At 34.3% G+C, this 18,711-nt stretch overlaps 2 protein-coding genes and 1 pseudogene across 2 annotated transcripts; 1 reads left to right on the top strand and 2 right to left on the bottom strand.

Annotated features, from left to right (window-relative positions):
• Window positions 1-1,390: 1,390 nt before the first annotated feature.
• On the bottom strand, window positions 1,391-2,107 carry LOC114422128 (annotated as a pseudogene).
• Window positions 2,108-4,315: 2,208 nt separating this feature from the next.
• Window positions 4,316-13,530, top strand: LOC114423597 (enhancer of mRNA-decapping protein 4-like). Its single transcript, XM_028390417.1, has 12 exons — window positions 4,316-5,143; window positions 6,266-6,315; window positions 6,394-6,550; window positions 6,662-6,880; window positions 8,412-8,540; window positions 8,800-10,395; window positions 10,804-11,163; window positions 11,253-11,372; window positions 11,504-11,674; window positions 12,257-12,415; window positions 12,536-12,661; window positions 12,968-13,530. The coding sequence occupies exons 1-12, from the start codon at window positions 4,502-4,504 to the stop codon at window positions 13,274-13,276; spliced, it is 4,038 nt and encodes a 1,345-aa protein (XP_028246218.1). The 5' UTR covers window positions 4,316-4,501; the 3' UTR covers window positions 13,277-13,530.
• A 1,890-nt stretch (window positions 13,531-15,420) lies between these two features.
• On the bottom strand, window positions 15,421-16,768 carry LOC114424370 (chaperone protein dnaJ 11, chloroplastic-like). Its single transcript, XM_028391215.1, has one exon. It carries the CDS (start codon window positions 16,684-16,686, stop codon window positions 16,216-16,218), a length of 471 nt encoding a protein of 156 aa, XP_028247016.1. The 5' UTR covers window positions 16,687-16,768; the 3' UTR covers window positions 15,421-16,215.
• Window positions 16,769-18,711: the final 1,943 nt, after the last annotated feature.

Raw genomic sequence — 18,711 nt, 5'->3', positions numbered from 1 at the left:
TGAAATGATATTTGAACTATTCGATCTCTATCTTATAATTTTAATTGTTTGACTATATGAAATTCGATATAGAATCCGGTAATCTTTCTTATGATGGTAGAAAATTTTAGTAATAAAAGTTATTCATATTCACTTTCTCTATTTTCCCTTTCTATAAAATCTTGTAACATAACAAAGTACATCAAATAAAATAATATATAAAAATGAAATATTCTAAAATAAAAATATAATGATAAATTTTAAAGTAAGAAAATTATAAAAGGCATATACCAAAAGAACTTATAAGGGATAAAAAAGTATCCTTAACTTTTTTTATCATCCCTTATTTATTTTTTCAATCAAAGATAGAAAAAATAATTTTTTTGTAAGATATAAGTGTAATTAAATCTAGAAGTATTAAAATATAATTAAAAATCAAAATAAAAAATTAAAAGAGATAATCTTTTTAAAAAAATCTAAAAATCATTCTTAAAAATATTATCATTAAAATATAATTTTAAAAAAAATACTCTCAACTAAGATAATTGTTTTGATTTATATATAAAGAATAGAGAGTTAATACTCAAAATCCTTTATCATTATCATAAATGATACTAGTATCTAACTAGATGATAGTGTCAAAATTACATTTTTCATTATTTTTCAATTGATTTAAATATGTTTTTCATACTTGTAATTTATTTATTTTTAATTTTAAATAATAATTTTATTCTATTAGTTTGTCATCTCATTACTTAATAAATAAAAATTAATAATTGATATTAAAAACAAAAATTTTAAAATGTTAAATATTAAAATAAAAAAATAGATAATAAACTAAAAAATAAATATATTATTAAATTATAATCTGAAAAAAGAGATATATTACAAATTTTATCCTTTTTAATTTTGTATTTCTTATCTTTTTACAAATATATTTATAATTTTGTTAGTCGAGAAGTCACCACTCCATCCATCATTCCAATTGAACCAAACCTCACCAACAGTCTTAAAAGGATTTCTAGTCTTCCAACAGTCTTTACTTTGCTCTTTTCACCTCAGCTAAGCACAGCTACCATAGAAAATTAGCCAAGCCTTTGTCTTTTTCCCTTTTACCTTTTGCTTCAACAACATCATCGTCACAAATCTAGAGACAGACAGAAAAAAAAACGGTTGAATTGAAGATGAAGATCACTGTCATGACTGCTGATGAAACGATAACCATTGTCTTACAGTATATTTTGTCCATTTTATTTTTTACTCCAACTTCCATTTTGTGTATATATTTTCCTTTAGATTGGGAGTATATTTTACCCTCATTCTTGGGAGACATAACCTATTAGGATTTTCTATAACAGTCAAACAATAATCATTCATAAATAATTCTAATCTACACTAATGTATTCATGTTCACGGGCAAAATTGAATGAACTGAAGCAACTTCTCACAAGAACTCATCCTCATCACACTTAATCTCATAGAAATCATTAAAAAAAAAACCAATGGGAACAGAAAAAATGATCCTGTAATGTCATGATTGGGCTAAGATCAAAACCTTTCTGCCAATCTAGCAGTAACTGCTCTTAGTTTTGAATACACCTTTCCTGCTGGTGATCCTAGAATCAGGCTACAAAGAGAATCCCTGGCAATCTTTGTGTTGGCAAAAGATCCCAATATGTGAATTTTGGTGTCGGCCATCACGATTCTTGTCTTGGACGCATTCTCAATTGCAAACTTTGTTTTACCACCTTTACCAGACAACCTTCCAATAGCACGAGACAAGTGTTCTCCTCTAAGTGTTTTAACATCCTTGATCTCAAAGAACTCAATGCAGAAGAGCAATGGACAAAATCAGCACATTTTTTGCAGGTTACTAATATCAGGTGTATCAGGCCTCGTTTTCAGCTCAATTCTACGAGCCTTCAAATTCATACGGACATCAATTTTCATCTGTCCATATATGGGCGTATAGATATCCATCCAAGCTTTTTTGAGATGAGTTGGAACATTCTCCTTGCGGAACTGAACCTGACCATCTGACATCTCATGAGGCTTCAAAGGCTCAAACTTTGGCTTCAGATGGGAAAGTCTCAACTTCCATGGATGAAGCTGCCAGATTTGACTCCATTCTGCAGCTGTTCCAAGAGCAAACATAAAGTTAAATTAATAGTGAACCAAAATACATAAAAGGTGAAGTTTTATGGCAATAGGCTTTTTTTTTTCTTACTCAGCAAAATAGAAGCAAGTAATATTAAACTTCACATAACTCCAATAGTAATTAATTTTTTCGTTAAAACAAACAGCTAAAAAATCAGTTCCTAGAATTATCATACCCAAGACGCTCAGCACAGCTTTTTGATATAATGGTAGACTGAGCTCCACTATCAACAAATGCCTGAAAAAATCAATTTCTTGATACAGAAAGCATTTGTATGCTATCCAATACATTAAGGATTTGGTTTGTTCTCCCCCATGGAAAATCAATTTAAAAGAGAAGGAAGGAATGGAAATCTACTGATCTAGATGTAAAAATCAGTCCTTTAAGAAAGCAACATAACTGTATGTGGACTTTGATAATCATTGATAAGTCTCTTAAGGCCACCAACTCTTAATTAGGGATATTTGCCTCCAAAAAATAAAATAAATGCCTTAAGAGTTAACATCAAAGTTGCAATCTAGCATTAGAAATGCCTTAAGAGTCCCATAAATTTGGCCCTGAGAGTTTGTTTTTAAGGAATATGTTTCTTTAATTTAGGTTGGTTGGTGGTACTGATCATGTTCTGAGCATAAATTTGAGCAGCGATTTAGGAGTTTTCCTTTCTTTGGAGGCTTTCTCCAGCATATATCATCTCTCCAGTCTCTACACCAACTCATCTATTATACAATTTACACTTTACAGCCCCTTTATTTCTTCTACTTATCCCTATTGGTCTCTAAACCAATTCAGATACAAGAGTTTTAACTTTCAACTGTTACAGTGTTTTTTCTAGTTAGTTATTCCTTCAGTTTCTCACTCTTTATTCCAACCACCAAACCCTGTACCTCACCAACAGAGTTGGAAAAAGCTCTTTCCAAGATCAATTCATTTATTCAGTGCTTAAAAATTAATAACAAAAATTACATTTTGCTGATCGAAACATCTCACCTATTCTACCGCTGCTAAACACTAACTTATAAAGAAAAAAGAGAATCATGTGCAAAGAAAAACAAAAACTTAAGCCGTTTAAATTAAGTCGTTAGTTTTGCAAAAGACACAATCTAGAGTAGGCAATCAAAGTTAAACGAGAAAATCTACTCAAAACCTTAACCTCGTCAAAACCTAAAACACTCACAGCTACATCAAAACACACACATTCAACTCACAATTCATAATAACACCTAATTATACTAAGTATACAGTATTATTTAAAAAAAAAACTTCATGCACATATTCCATGTTATTAACAAGCGGGTCTAGTTCTGGAATGTGTAAGTGTTGTTGTAAATTCTTTAATGTTGTATTCAATTAGTATGGACAAAAAGAATATTTTTTATTATTAAATGATAGTTTAACTTAGAAACATGAAACAAAAACAAGAAAAATCATACTAACACATTATCTAATACACATTTTCAAATAAAATATAATGTTTTTTCCATAAAAAATTACAAAAAATAAGGAAGACTAATAAAATAAGACCTAAAGAGAACTAAAAAATGATGATTTTCAAATAATATCATATAATAATAAAAGTGTATTAAAAAATATGACAAAAACTATGTTGTTATCTAACATTTGTTTATTTATTTTTCTTATACATAAAATTTAAAGGGGGGAATAATGCTTTCAATCTATCAAATGCGAAACTGAGACCTATTTTGCTCAACTCTTTTGGAGATTGTCGGACAACATTTTTAGTAAAATAATAGTATCAATTTTGGTTAGAATTAAAGAGAAATGCCAACGATACAATCTCTAGATACATTTTTTTTATTATTTACAAGTCTCATAATATTTATTGTCTTACAATTTTTTTCATAAATAAAAAAACCCTATAAATTAATAAAAAAGAATAATCAATTTATAGATTTAATTTTATCATTATTAATACTTTTATAAATTTTGTTACCCATTGATAATATTATAAAGAGTATAATTTTAAAAAAATTATATTATATTAAACAACTAAAATAACAATTATTTTATCACTTATTTTTTATTATGCAATAATTATCATAAAATAGAGGTAGTTCCAAGTAAAATTTATTGAAAATCGTAAATTATATGAGTCTTATTAATTATTTGATGACTCAATTTCATACTAATTTTAATAAATTATAAAAATGTGTTAATAATCACTAGTTTCAGAAATTCTAGCAGTGGTGCTTGCAAGTTCCCTCCCATTGTCTTCCATCCTTCAGATCTCTCTCTGCACTCATCTCAACCACTCTCGATCTCTTCTGTTCTTCTCAAATCCCACAATCTCATCAGATTGAATTGTTTGTTGAGAATTGGCGCTCGATTCAATCTGATTGATTCACAATGGCTTCCCCAAACAACCACAACCCTCCTCCACCCACCATTCCCTTCGACATGCACTCCTTCTTCAACCCCCAACCACCACCACCACCTTCCTCTAACCCTAACCCAAACCCTAACCATAACCCTTCCTCCTCCTACCCTCCCCCCTTTCACTTCCCCAACTTCGACCTCCCTCTCCCTCCCCACCCCCACCACCGCTCCATCTCCTTCCCCACCCAACCCATCCCTCCCCCTTCCAACCCCAACGCCGGCGCCCGCCTCATGGCCCTCCTTGGTAACCCCTCCCCCGCCCCGCCGCAGCCCCCGCCGCCCGAGTTCGTCCCCGTCTCCTCCTCTGCCGTCCTCGCCGCTGCCTCCGCCGCTGCCGCGGCCCTCACGCGCCTCCCCAGCAGTAAGGTCCCCAAGGGAAGACACTTGGCCGGGGAGCTCGTGACTTACGACGTCGACGTGAGGCTGCCCGGCGAGGTCCAGCCCCAGCTCGAGGTGGCTCCGATTACGAAATACGGGTCGGATCCTAACCCGGTTCTAGGGAGGCAGATTGCCGTGAATAAGTCGTATATATGCTATGGCTTGAAACAGGGGAACATTAGGGTGCTTAATATTCACACTGCTGTCAGGTCCTTGCTCAGAGGCCACACTCAGGTTTGCTTTGCTTTCTGAGTTTGTTTTCAGTGTATTGGGTACATTCTTGTTGTGCTGGTTTTGCAATTAAGAAACATAAAAAATCATATGGAGCAATGCTTTAGATAATAAGATAGGTGAGCAAAAAACAGACAAAAAAAAGGGATAAACAACGTTTTTTGGGGTGTCTGCGACCCCAATTGTGGCTGCATCCGGGTGCATTTGTCTGCAATTTCTGCGATGTCCATGAACACAAGGAAGACCACTTTTTTTCGCCTCAAGATCGAGCTTTTTGGGGTGTCTGTGACCCCAATGGTTTCTGCATTAGACGCATTTGTCTGCGTTTTGCCACAATATCAAGGAACATGAGGAAACCAGTACTGCGACTGCAGTTAAAACTTTGGAGATAAATTTTAGAAATGGTTAATTGTCGCTTGTTTATAAGATCAGATATGGTATGATAGCATCAAAGGCTTTTCCCACTGGGCGGTTGGTTTTATGTAGATTAAATGATTCCATAATGTTTTATTTTAATGTAAATCAGAAATTTTTTGTTTCTAGGTCCCTTGAGAGAGTGTTGATCTATCATGTACTTTGAGAAGGGTTAGATTTTAATATCCTGATATAAAAGATTATGATATTGTCTATGGGTTTAATGACTAAGATTTCATACTATTATTTTTAATATTTGAGGTTGTTTTTGCGTCCATAATCTTGTAAGGAAGGGGGACAATCTGAAATTTGAATAATAATCCTGGTCCAAACATGTTATATTGATGGCGATTTTATTACTTTGTTGAGGCTCAACTCAAGTTCATAGGACGCAAAAATAGCAGATAGCAACATTGGCCATGGGAACAATTCTATGTTGGATTTCCCCACTAGCATTGCTTTGTTTCGTTGTGAAATTTACTTTGTGGTGCTGCTATAGTATAATTCTAGGTGAAAAGGCAGCATTTTCTTTTATTCATTGTAGTAGAGTTCTTGTATGTATTCAAAGGTTGCTTGCAGGCTTGTTGCCTTTCAACTCGTGAGTTGTTTCCCTATTTCACACTTATACTGTTATGTATGTTTTTTTAATGGCAAAAATATTTAAAGGATAACGAATTTATCCTTTGATTAATCTTTTTTTCCCCTTGTCAGAGGGTCACAGACTTGGCGTTCTTTGCTGAAGATGTTCATCTCTTGGCTAGGTAGTTTTTGTAGCCTCAAAATTTTAAATGGCGTAGTTTGTTTTGTCTATGAATTATGGGAACATGCTTTCTATACAGTGTTGGCACAGATGGCCGTGTCTACATGTGGAAGATAACTGAAGGCCCAGATGATGAAGATAAGCCTCAAATTACTGCCAATATTGTTATTGCTGTTCAAATAGTGGGGGAGGAGAAAGTTGAACATCCTCAAATTTGCTGGCACTGCCACAAACAAGTATTTGCCTCATAATCTCCTGTTTTATTGTTCTCATTTCCAAAAACCTGAAGCTATGGTTTACCTTTCTTCCCTGTATTCTTTTTATATTAATTCAACCTTTTCTAACAGGAGATTTTGATAGTTGGTATGGGAAAACATGTTTTAAGGATTGATACCACAAAAGTTGGAAATGGTGAAGCCTTTGTGGTAGATGATCCTCTGAGATGTCCTGTGGATAAGCTCATTGATGGGGTTCAGCTGGTAGGCACACATGACGGGGAGGTGACTGATTTGTCGATGTGCCAATGGATGACCAATCGATTGGTATCTGCGTCACAAGATGGCACGGTTTGTATTTTTCTGTTGTAATTAATTCTTTTTTTTTTTGTTGAAAGATGACAGTGTTTATTAAAGCATTTTTCTGATCAGGATAAATAATGCAGTCGTATGAATGTTTCGTTAATATCTATGGTTTTCTTTTAGCCTGAATTGGTATTTTTGCTATAAAACCAAGCACCCAAATATGTGGGTGCATCAAAGGATAGGAGTGAAGAGAGAAAGCAATGAGCAATTCTTGTATGAACACAATGCCTACATACACAACCAGTCAAAAAGCATAGATTTATTAAATTACAATAATAATAAATTCTGAAGCGTTATGATTAATGGTGGATGATGGAAAGCTAAAAAGTTTGTCATAAAAATATGGGGGATGGCATTGCAGACCATGGCGAAAGCATGCCAGCTATAATAAAAAATAATAATAATCATGAAAAGATATGATTAATAAAAGAAAAAATGATGACATACATGAAAAACAATAAACTAGAAAGCAAAAGGTATGAGAAAGAAACAAAGGGAAAGTAAAGAGGAAGAGTTATAGAAGGAAATTTCTTTCCATGTTTTAGACACCAGATGCTTGGTGGTGACTCCCATGAACTCTCTTGCAAGAGATGGTGGTGGGGAATATGCAATGCAGAATTTATTTTCTTACGTGACTGGAGGGAGTTATGAATGCGTGCTATAGAAGATTTGGTTCTCTTCAATAATTATTTTCAAGCGGAATGATGGAGACTGTTCATTTCCTTTTAAAAATACTTTTTAAAAGTAGTGTTTTTCTGCCGTGGTCACTGTTTCTGCCATGGCTGCCAAACAAATAGTGGTTTTCATAAGCTGCCACACCAATGTCCTTACATAGTGTTTTGTACAAATTTTGTCACACCATAGCACCTTCACTGCTATTTGATAACATTGGTCTGCAGTGAAACTTGGTGAAGCTGAAGTTATTTTAATATTGTCTTAATTGTTCCTATAGGCAGTGTGGTCATGCAAGTATTGCCCAAAAACAATATAGTAGATGCAGTTACCGTTGAAGTAGTGAGGACAAGAATGAAGAACAAATATGAAACTGACAATACTTGGATAAAGCTGTTCCTTAAAGGTTTTTGGTGATGTTCTCTAATTAAAATTACAGCTTCACCTTGGCAACTTTTACAACAAAGGTCAGCATTTAAAGTTGGCGTTGGATACTGAGGTGAATCTCCAATTTTGATAGGAGGATAACACCAAATGCACTTAAAAAACATCTTAGTGTTGTTATGAAACTGGGGGAAAAGTGGTGGTATAGTTATTTTAAGTTTGTTTTATTTTACAGACTTTAAACCTTATCATTTTTATTTAAGTTGTGTAACAGATTGGGATCATTTGGAAACATGGGAAAAAATGCTGAGAAAATTACCTCCTGTACGCTTTATTAATTTAAATATGGTATCAATTGAGTGTAACATCCTTGTGCATGTCTATGTTGTGCTTATTTGTTATTTGTTTAATTTGTTATAGATGTCTCAATCATATTTGTCTCTGATCTCAAATGTGACAGATAAAGATCTGGGAAGATCGCAAGACACAACCACTTGCGATTTTGAGACCACATGATGGGAATCCGGTTTTTTCTGCTACATTTTTTACTGCTCCTCACCAGCCTGATCATATTGTCCTTATCACAGCAGTAAGTGTATTCATCAACATTAGTAGATCATGTCTTTTATCTGAATTTGTGTCTTCCAATATTGAGGTAGTACACTTTTTGTGATAATACTCAGTAATCAATCAATTTTATTTACATTGAAAAGCTTAAAAAATTAACAGAGGTCTGTGTTTGTGGTTCATTGTTTCTATCATATGACCCTCCACAGAACTATCATATGTGACTAGTCTAGTGATATTTTTTTTACTTGTTTATATATTATAATTGATACCTTGTGTAGGGACCACAAAATCGGGAAGTAAAGCTTTGGGTCTCAGCAAGTGACGAAGGTTGGCTGCTCCCAAGTGACACTGAATCATGGAAATGCACTCAGACACTGGAGTTGAAGAGTTCAGCTCAACCTTCTAAGGATGCATTCTTTAATCAAGTTGCAGCATTGTCTCATGCAGGTCTGCTTTTACTTGCAAATGCCCAGAGGAATGCTATATATGCTGTGCATTTAGAATATGGTTCTAATCCAGAATCAACACGCATGGATTATATAGCCGAGTTTACTGTGACCATGCCCATTCTGAGTTTTACTGGGACCAGTGATATATTGCCTCATGGTGAACATATTGTTCAGGTTTATTGTGTTCAGACACAGGCTATTCAGCAGTATGCTTTGGATCTGGCTCAGTGCTTGCCTCCGCCATATGAAAATGTGGGACTAGAGAAGTCAGATTCCAGTGTTTCACGCGATCCTATTACTGTTGAAGGATTCCACTCTTTAGATTCTTCTGCAGGTAGAACAACTGAAATGTCTTTAGCCAGTTCTGCTCCCAAAACAATGTTACAAACAAGTAGTAATGAGGGTGGACTTGTGGCACGATACCCTTTAAGCTCTGGCCATGTTGAGGCACCTATTTCTAGAGGAATCAGCAGTTCAAATACTGAAGCTAAACCTGCTACATTACCTCCTTCCAGTAGTGATGCTGATATTGTTTGTATTCCATCTTCACCTCTTCCTTTGAGCCCAAGGTTATCTAGGAAACTCTCTGATATCAGAAGTCCACAATCCAACTTGAGTGATCATGTTGGGGACCATCCCGTTAATGATTATTCAATAGACAGACAAATGGATACAATTCACAGGAACTTGTCTGACCCATTGAATAGTGATTCAAAGAATGATGAGAAGAAAATGAAGCAGGATGACATTTCTAGTGTACTTAATCCTTCTGTCTTGTTTAAGCAACCAACTCATCTAATTACACCATCTGAGATCACCAAAGCTGGTTCCTCCTCTGAGACTAATATAATTGATAGGAAAAATGAGGGAGAAGCAAAGATCCAGGATGTTGTTGATGTAGGTAATGCTGAAGTGGAAGTGAAAGTGGTGGGTGAGACAAGATCTAATCAAAGTGATGAATTTGGTGGGCAAGGGTCTCAACAACCTTCAGTTGCTGATAGTAAAGAAAAATTATTTTGCTCTCAGGCTTCAGATCTTGGTATTGAGATGGCCCGGGAATGCTGTTCGATATCTGAGGATACATACCTTATGGAGGAACCTGGGCAACTTGATTCAACAACAGGAGGGGACTCACTGGCTCAACCGCTTGATGCCAGTGAGGATGGACTCCAAGACTTTGCAAAAGATGCCCATGAAAAGGTTTCTGACTCATCTACATCTGTGGCAGTGCCACCATCTCCTGCACCTAATGCAAAAGGGAAAAGGCAGAAGGGTAAAAATTCTCAACCAGCAGGCCCATCTTCCTCATTTCCAAGTGCGTGCAATTCAACTGATTCATTCAATGAACCAATTGGAAATTCTAGCCTCCCATCTGCTGAAAATGCTTTCCCCCAAATTCTGGCAATGCAAGAATCGCTCAATCAGGTGATTTCTCAAGAGTTTTTGGTTGGTCAAGATGATGAATAGCTAATCATGCATTATATTTTAATTTATTAGCAATTTAGCATGTGTATAAAGGGACTTTTTGTTGAAAATGTTTTTTTATAAGTAATCTTTTTAAAAATAGTCAAGAATTTTTCTTCTCAGAAAATGCTGAAAACAGTTTTTTTGTTTTTTTTTCTGTCCTTCTGAGGCTAGAGTTTTTAGTCTCTATAAGTACTTGTCCATTAGAAAACCCCCATCCAAATGAGATTTTCATTTCCTTATGTTTACTTTTTAACTTCATCGAAAGATTATAAACAAAATGTATTGAAGTAACATTGCAAGAATTGTATTTTTTCATATTTGGGCAGTTTGACTCATTAATAATTCATGATCTTCTTATTTTGGCAGTTATTGACAATGCAAAAAGAGATGCAGAAGCAAATGACAATGATGGTTGCTGTTCCAGTGACAAAAGAAGGTAGAAGGCTTGAGGCTGCCCTAGGGAGAAACATGGAAAAAGCTGTCAAGTCCAACAGTGATGCTTTGTGGGCTCGAATTCAGGAGGAGAATGCAAAAAGTGAAAAGTTGTTACGAGACCGTATCCAGCAAGTTACAGGTTTGATTAGTAACTTTATGAATAAGGATCTACCAGTGATACTGGAGAAAACAGTAAAGAAGGAAATGGCTTCAGTTGGGCAAGCAGTAGTACGTGCAATGTCTCCTGCTGTGGAGAAAATAATATCTTCTTCTATTGTGGAGTCCTTCCAGGTTTGCTCACTATTTTTTTTATCTAATAAAAATTAGAATGAACTTAATAAATTGTCTTTCTGGGATCTAATTGGTACTTTATGCCATAGAGAGGAGTGGGTGATAAGGCAGTGAACCAACTTGATAGATCAGTTAATTCAAAACTTGAAGCTACTGTAGCTAGGCAAATCCAAGCGCAATTTCAGACAACTGGCAAACAGGTGCTTCAGGTATGTCACTTGCCTTGCTTTCACTCTTAAGTGTACTGTATCTTCATATTTTGTCATTCTGTGAGTTAGTGGTATTTGTAATTTCATCTGGGGAACATTTGCTCATTACTGTGAATTAATTTCTTCTGTAGGAGGCACTCAAATCCAGTTTTGAAACATCAGTGGTTCCTGCATTTGAGATGTCGTGTAAAGCCATGTTTGAGCAAGTGGACGCTACATTTCAGAAAGGCATGGTTGAACATTCAACTGCTGTGCAGCAACGCCTTGAATCTGCACCCACTTCGTTGGCAATGACACTAAGGGTGAGTAACTGAATCTATTTGTTTCTTTGGGGTCTTTTGTAGCAACCTTCACCTTTTCATTTGGAAAAAAATGCCTTACTCAAGTCATTTTATACTAGAGAGAGATGGATAATCAAATGAGTTGTGCGAAAAGATGATCTGACTGGTGGGATGCATAAAAAGAAGAGCTTAATGAATTAATTTGGGTCTCTCAAAACATTTAAGAGATCAAGCTTTTATGATAGTATTTTGTTTGTTATTAATGTCTTGAATGAGAAGGTATTAGTTCTAGTTCAGTATTGTAGGCCCTTTTGTATTTCAATTGCTTTTTGGTAGGTCTTCTGTTTTAACCGAAAGGCAGCTACTTTCTACAAGAACAATTTGCATCTGTGTGCATGACTGCCACTTGCTGAGTGGGCTAGGGTCATCACACCACCAACATACTGAGCGAAACTTGCAGATTCTTATTTGCTTAGTTCACACTGCTAAATAGAAATGATGGGTTATCAAGAAAAAGCTTTTGGACATGGTAGTTTTGCTCTTATTTAGCTTGTCACCCTCTTTGTATCTCAATGGCAGTATTCCTCTTGATGCATTTTGCAGGATTCTATTAATTCAGCATCATCAATTACTCAAACCTTGAGTAGAGAAGTGCTTGAGGGCCAGAGAAAGCTAGTGACGCTCGCAGCTACAAGAACAAACTCTGGCACATTAAATACTCTGCCTGTCCAGCTAAACAATGGTCCTTTACTTCATGAAAAGGTGGGTAACTTTGCTAATCACTTGTGGGCCTTAGTTGTTGTAGATAGGGGTTAAATAGAAAACTTTACTTTCAATCATACATGGTAATAATTTCTCTTGCAATTTTGCATTGTGTATCAGGTCGAGGTGCCTCTAGATCCCACACAAGAGCTAGCTAGGTTGATTTCTGAACGGAAATATGAGGAGGCTTTCATTGGAGCTCTACATAGAAGTGATGTATCCATTGTATCTTGGTTATGTACTCAGGTATGCCAGAGATGTTTTATCTTTCAATTAAACCAATCTGTAGGTCAGCTTGGGTAAAATCTCCAGTTGGGATGCACTTCTTCAACTGTTAACTCCAATTGGTTAAGGAAAGGAAAATTGTGCATAAGGTTACAACCGTTTGCAATAAAAATCTCCTGATTCAACTTGAGTTGATGGAGCATTAACTTAATTTATAACATTTTATTGCTTTTTATAAGCATTAATTGAAAGTTGTGTTAGATTTTTCTCATCAAATAAATATTGACTACTGAGTATTAACAGAATCACTCCATTTCTGTTAAGCAGGTTGATTTACACGGACTTTTGTCAATGGTTCCTCTTCCTTTAAGCCAAGGTGTACTGCTTTCACTTCTGCAGCAATTGGCCTGTGATATTAACAACGATACACCGCGAAAGATTGCGTGGTTGACAGATGTGGCTGCTGCCATAAATCCGTCAGACCTGACGATTGCAATGCACACACGATCCATCTTTGAGCAAGTCTATCAGATACTGAATCATCAACGTAGCTTGCCTACAATGACTGGAGCTGATCTCTCTAGTATCCGTCTTTTATTGCATGTCATAAACTCCATGCTTATGACATGTAAATAATTTTTTTTCATCTCGTTTTCCAGAAATGTGCAAACCCTTCGCCTTGTGAACTTATAATATGATATTGGAATTTTGTACAAAGCTCAGTGAGTTTCGTTGTAACTTGTAAGGATGGAAATCGAGTAGTCAGTGTTGACAGGTAGTTCATCTTTGAAAATATTCTGCAGCAACAAAATTAGTTTTGACTGAATTTAAATGCTCCACTCCATACGGAAGCAATAATTTCAAAATGTGATTTATAATTGACCTATCAAGTAGATGGTTTGAATTTTTATTTATTTTGATTATAACGGATGTATTAAAAATAATTCACATTTGATTAAAAAAATTCAATCTGATTATGATCTAATTAATAAAATTTATCCATTAATATCTTTTTATGGATGGACATGTCTATAAAGTTATTTTAGCACACTACTATATATGGTTATTTTAAAATACTTACAACAATTTTTTTTACAATTTTTTTTATAAATTCACTTTAAAGGAAAAGTATTTGTTTTATTGATTTTTTAAAATATTTATTCTAAGAAATCAGATTTATTGCTATACTGTTTTGAAGAGGATGTAAAATTAATATATAAGTAATTGTAATTTTTTAAAAAGTCAAATATGAAAAAAGAATATGTTGTACTGATCTTCGTCCATGAATTGTTAATTGGATAATTTATTAAATATAAAAAATAGGATAAAATGAACTGTTACTTATTTAATTATATAATTAATTTTATTCGATTCAAGTGTTTTTTTAACATAATTGAATAGATTAAACTGGATTTTAAATATTTTTTAAAATAAATGAATTGAATTCCATCCTCCACACAAGTTTTATCACCTAGTGGTGACATCTCACTAAAATTAAAGAAAAAAACAAAATAATATTGTTTTGTTTTGCAAAACGATGTGATTACATGATGATAAAACACTTGGAAAAGAACTTGGTGATAAAATGTCTAAAATTTTAAAATTTGAGTTGTAAAATTTATATATATCTTAAATGGTAAATTTCACCAAATGATAAAAGTTGAATGATAAATATGTAATTAAATCTTAAGTTTATGACTCTAAACTTATAATTTGATGATATAATTTATTGTATAGATTTTCATGTAACCAGAATTTGTTAAATAAGTGTTTGAGTTGTTTACATGATCACACATTAAATCAATTAACAATAGGAATATTGATCAGTGGCATGATGTTGAGGTTTAAGGAGTTAATACTATATTTGTGATACAACCATGCGGTACAGGAACAAAAAAGGATGTTTGACAGTGAAGAAGGGCCAGGAATAATGTGTGTGCATTAGTATTCCACGTGCCGTGCGCGTATGTGAAATATATATATATATATATATGAACGGATTTTACGGTGAAGTTGCTACTCAAATGGTCCAATGATATATAAGTGAACGGTAGCTAAAAAGTATTTTAAAAAATTAACTTAAATGTATTAAAAATTATAAAATGTCAATTATGGGCGTATGACATCACACTACAATTACCATTCCTAAAAAAAATTACCCACATTTTTTTTTTGTTTAAATTCGGAACACCAACACAACAACACAACCAAAACCCTTCTCAATTATGCAACAAACAGAGATTTTCACAGCAGACGAAGGTGGGGATGAATATGCATCTATATATTTTGCCAAGTGTCGACCTCGCAAGTAGTTGCGTTTGTTGAACATTAATAAGACAATTTACAAAATCCGTGGATTGAGAAGATGAAAATGGCACATAAAAAAAAAAATCCCCTTTCATTAGTTTCACTGGTGGCTTTTGTTACACAGGGAAAACCCATACCATTACACAAAAATAAAGGGAATAAAAAAGACAAGTTCCCTACAACCAAAATATGCATCCACGATCCATCACTTCCCTACAGTAACATATAATGGGCATACAAGCGCGTTTGAATCTGCCCCATAGGTTTTCGTGTTGGCTTACGAACCTAGGCTTAAAATTGACAATTGAATTTATTATATACAAATTTTATTTAATAAAATCTTATATCACCCATGTATAATTTTTACTGTTGTTTTTATTTAAATTATATCCGAGGGTTAAGTATTTGTGATTCACCGATGAATCATACTATATGGTTTACCATAGAATTTGTCATTGTGTTGAGGCTAAGTAACACTCTAAGGATTAACATAGTTAATTATCCACTAAACTACATCAGGTGTGTTTGGATATATTTTTCTAGAAGTGGAATCTTGGAATCATCCAAACTGAGTTATAGCAACCGACTAAGACATTCTATCACAATGGAATAATGCATAAAGTTAGCTGCTTTCATAAAGAAGCCACAAGTTAGGGACGATTATTCTAGAAGTGGATATCACCAATCATATGAAGATCAGGTGTTTGTTCTTACCCAAACCAAACGCTCCCGAGAACATCATAACCTACCTAATTCAGGATGACAAACTTCTCATTTGAACCAAAAAAGTACTCACGTAGAATGCATGACACCTCCCACTTTGGACACGCCATGACAACTTTATAAACACCTTAAACTCTGATTCTTACTTGAGGTTAGAGTTTATGCAAACATCCCAACACCATTATACCAACACCTAGTTGCCAGACCCAACAAATACAAATTACGTTCAATCTTTGATCTTAATGAGACTAAATACTCGTTTCTCAATTGGTGCATTATATTAGAATGTGTCATTTTCGGTTTGACAAGCTTTTAACTACAATCAAAACACACACATGGTTAGTCATATTGTAAGTGCGTGAAAATGTTGGCATCACCACACTCTCATGAGTTTTCCAAGAAGATTAATTAATAGAGAAACACTTTGCTTCACTGTTTTTGCATAGTAACTTTTGCACATAGTTTTCACCGATTCGGAGATTCCTCTTTCTTAATAACAAATCCACATTTTTTCTTTGTTAATTCCCGAAGCAATGTTAATTCCTCTACCAGCATTGGTCTGTTTCCCACCTTCGCGTTGTGTAAAACGCCGACGAGTGGTTCCGAATAAGCGGAGTAGAAAACCGGCGGTGTCTTCCGCCGTGCGGCGCCGCCAGCGTCATATCGTATATCGCCTTCGCCGACGGATCCGACAGCGTCTCGTACGCGTTTCGGAGCTGAATGAAGTCTCCGTCGACGTAACCGCCGCCTCCGTCTGTCTCTGGCGAACGCCGCACCGCCGCGTCGGGATGTAAGAGCTTCGCGAGGCTCCGGTACGCCGACTTGATCTCCGTCGGAGATGCGTCTCGCTCGACTCGCAACACATCGTAGAGGCTGGCTGCCGGCCGCCCTGTCTCCACCGCCTCCTCCGCGACGGCGCGGACGGAGTTCCGCCGGGGAAAGCTGGCGGAGCGGTCGAAGGAGGAGGAGAAACGGAGAGGAATTCCGACGGCGGAGAGGTTCAGCGTTGGCGCCATCGGAAACTGAACTAAACGTTGCGATGAGTTTTTCTTTTTCCAGCGAAAGGTGAAACTTGAATGAGAATTGTTAGAACGTTGTTTCGGTGCTGGGCGAAGTGGGGTGGAGGGGATTATATAGTAGAGGTCAAAGAAAGAGAGAGATTAAGGGGTAGAAGAGTCATTTTCACACGCCACGAGGTATTGGTGCGGTGGGGTCTGTTAAAGTAAGAGAATACAAAAAAATGGCAAAGGCTGACGTGGCTGATGCTGTGCGTTTTGCAATGGCTTCTAGAAGCCCAAATTTGTAGGAATGTTACAACAGTACGGATCCACATATACTTTCTTGCAATTTTTTTAATATTTTTATGATCAATTGTTTATTGTTCTATCCTAATGTATATACTAATACTAAAGATCAATGATTGGAGGATAAAAAATTATTAATGCAATAAGTATATTTTGTGATTTTTATGTAATAATATTTTTAATGATTTAGTTTCAGTTTTTGACTTTTTAATGAAAGTAGTTTAGATGGAGTTTTTTTATGTTAATCTTTAATTAGAATTAAAGTTTTATTTCAATAGTTTGGGTGGTAGTAAAGGTTTGCATAAAAAATAACATAAATTATAGAGATGAAAGCTCAATTCTGATTAGAAAACAATACAATAAATATTTATTCGACTTTTGTCTATATTTTATTTGTATATTGGCTCTCGAGTATCGAAGAAAAAAATAATTAATTATACAAGCTTCAATTATATTTAAAAAAAACAATGAAGAATTTCAATGTACAGTGCTAATTATTTTAATTATAAATAAATTAAAATACTTTAAAGTTTTGAAATTTCTTAAAAGTAAATGCTTTAAATAAAAACATTTGGGTTTTAAAGAGACATGCATGCATGGTTTTACATATTTAGATTTTTTTGAAGGGCTAGCTGGTCTTCATGATTTGAGTGAAGGCAGTGGACAATTGGAGTTGGGATTGGTTGAATAATGATCTTTCAAAGTGGTGCTCTCCCTCTCATGCATGCTTTGTATTCCTCTTCAATTGTGTTTCTTAGGGAATCATAATACTTTTCTTTTGTTAATTGGCAAGCTCGCACTTTGCATACCTTCCTTTTTGTTAAATGATAGACAAATTCTTCTGGGTTGTCAATTTTTTGTTTCCCATTACAATCTAAAGTAAACTAAACTATACATGTAAATTATTGCAAACAATTTTAATATTTTACTTATATATACTTTTTAGGTTCTTATGCATAAAGAATTTTTTTTTCTAGTTGCTGTTTTAGTCTTGTTGTTTTTGACATGATCATGATAGTCTAAGACAGATTTAAATATCAGTTGACTTATTTTTCAATGATCGATGACTTTCATAATGATTATACGAAGGTTTTCTTTAATAGTTCGCTTTAGGTATAACTAATATTTTAAATTATGATAATACATTATTTTTGTTCACTTCATGATTTATGTGAAAAAGTCAAAGATATATAGATACATTTAATTTATTGAAAATATATACATCTTAATGTGAAAATAAATATTTTTGAAAATGTATACGCAAGGTGATCCAAAAAAAGTCAATAAAATATTGATTATTAAATTTATTTATAATTGATTTTAGTCATAGAATTGAAATACAATTCAACACATCTATGTCACGAACAAAACTTCATTAGACGTATCAACTATCAACAACAAATTTCAGTTTAAAAACATCATTTGTCATCATTAATTTTCAAAATTCAATTTTAATTTTTAAAAAAATTTAGTTTCGCAAAGTAAATGCATTTCACACTAAACAAAATCTCTCACCACTAAAAAAAAATTCTCAAAAGAATGCTGCTCTAAACCAACCCTATAATATCATAATATTGAATATGATTGATTATAAAACATTTTAATACCAATTTTAAAATCGAATATCATCAGGACCTTATATTCAAGCATTATATATTTGAAAATGCACAATATGTCAATATGTAAATAAAGTATAATAACTCAATATTGAAATTTTATTATATTTGAATACTAGCG

This window comes from Glycine soja, chromosome 8 (assembly GCF_004193775.1).
Source record: "Glycine soja cultivar W05 chromosome 8, ASM419377v2, whole genome shotgun sequence".
Taxonomy (NCBI): Eukaryota; Viridiplantae; Streptophyta; class Magnoliopsida; order Fabales; family Fabaceae; genus Glycine; species Glycine soja.
Note: the sequence above shows the minus strand (reverse complement) of the source record. Positions and strands in the feature narration are given on the sequence as shown.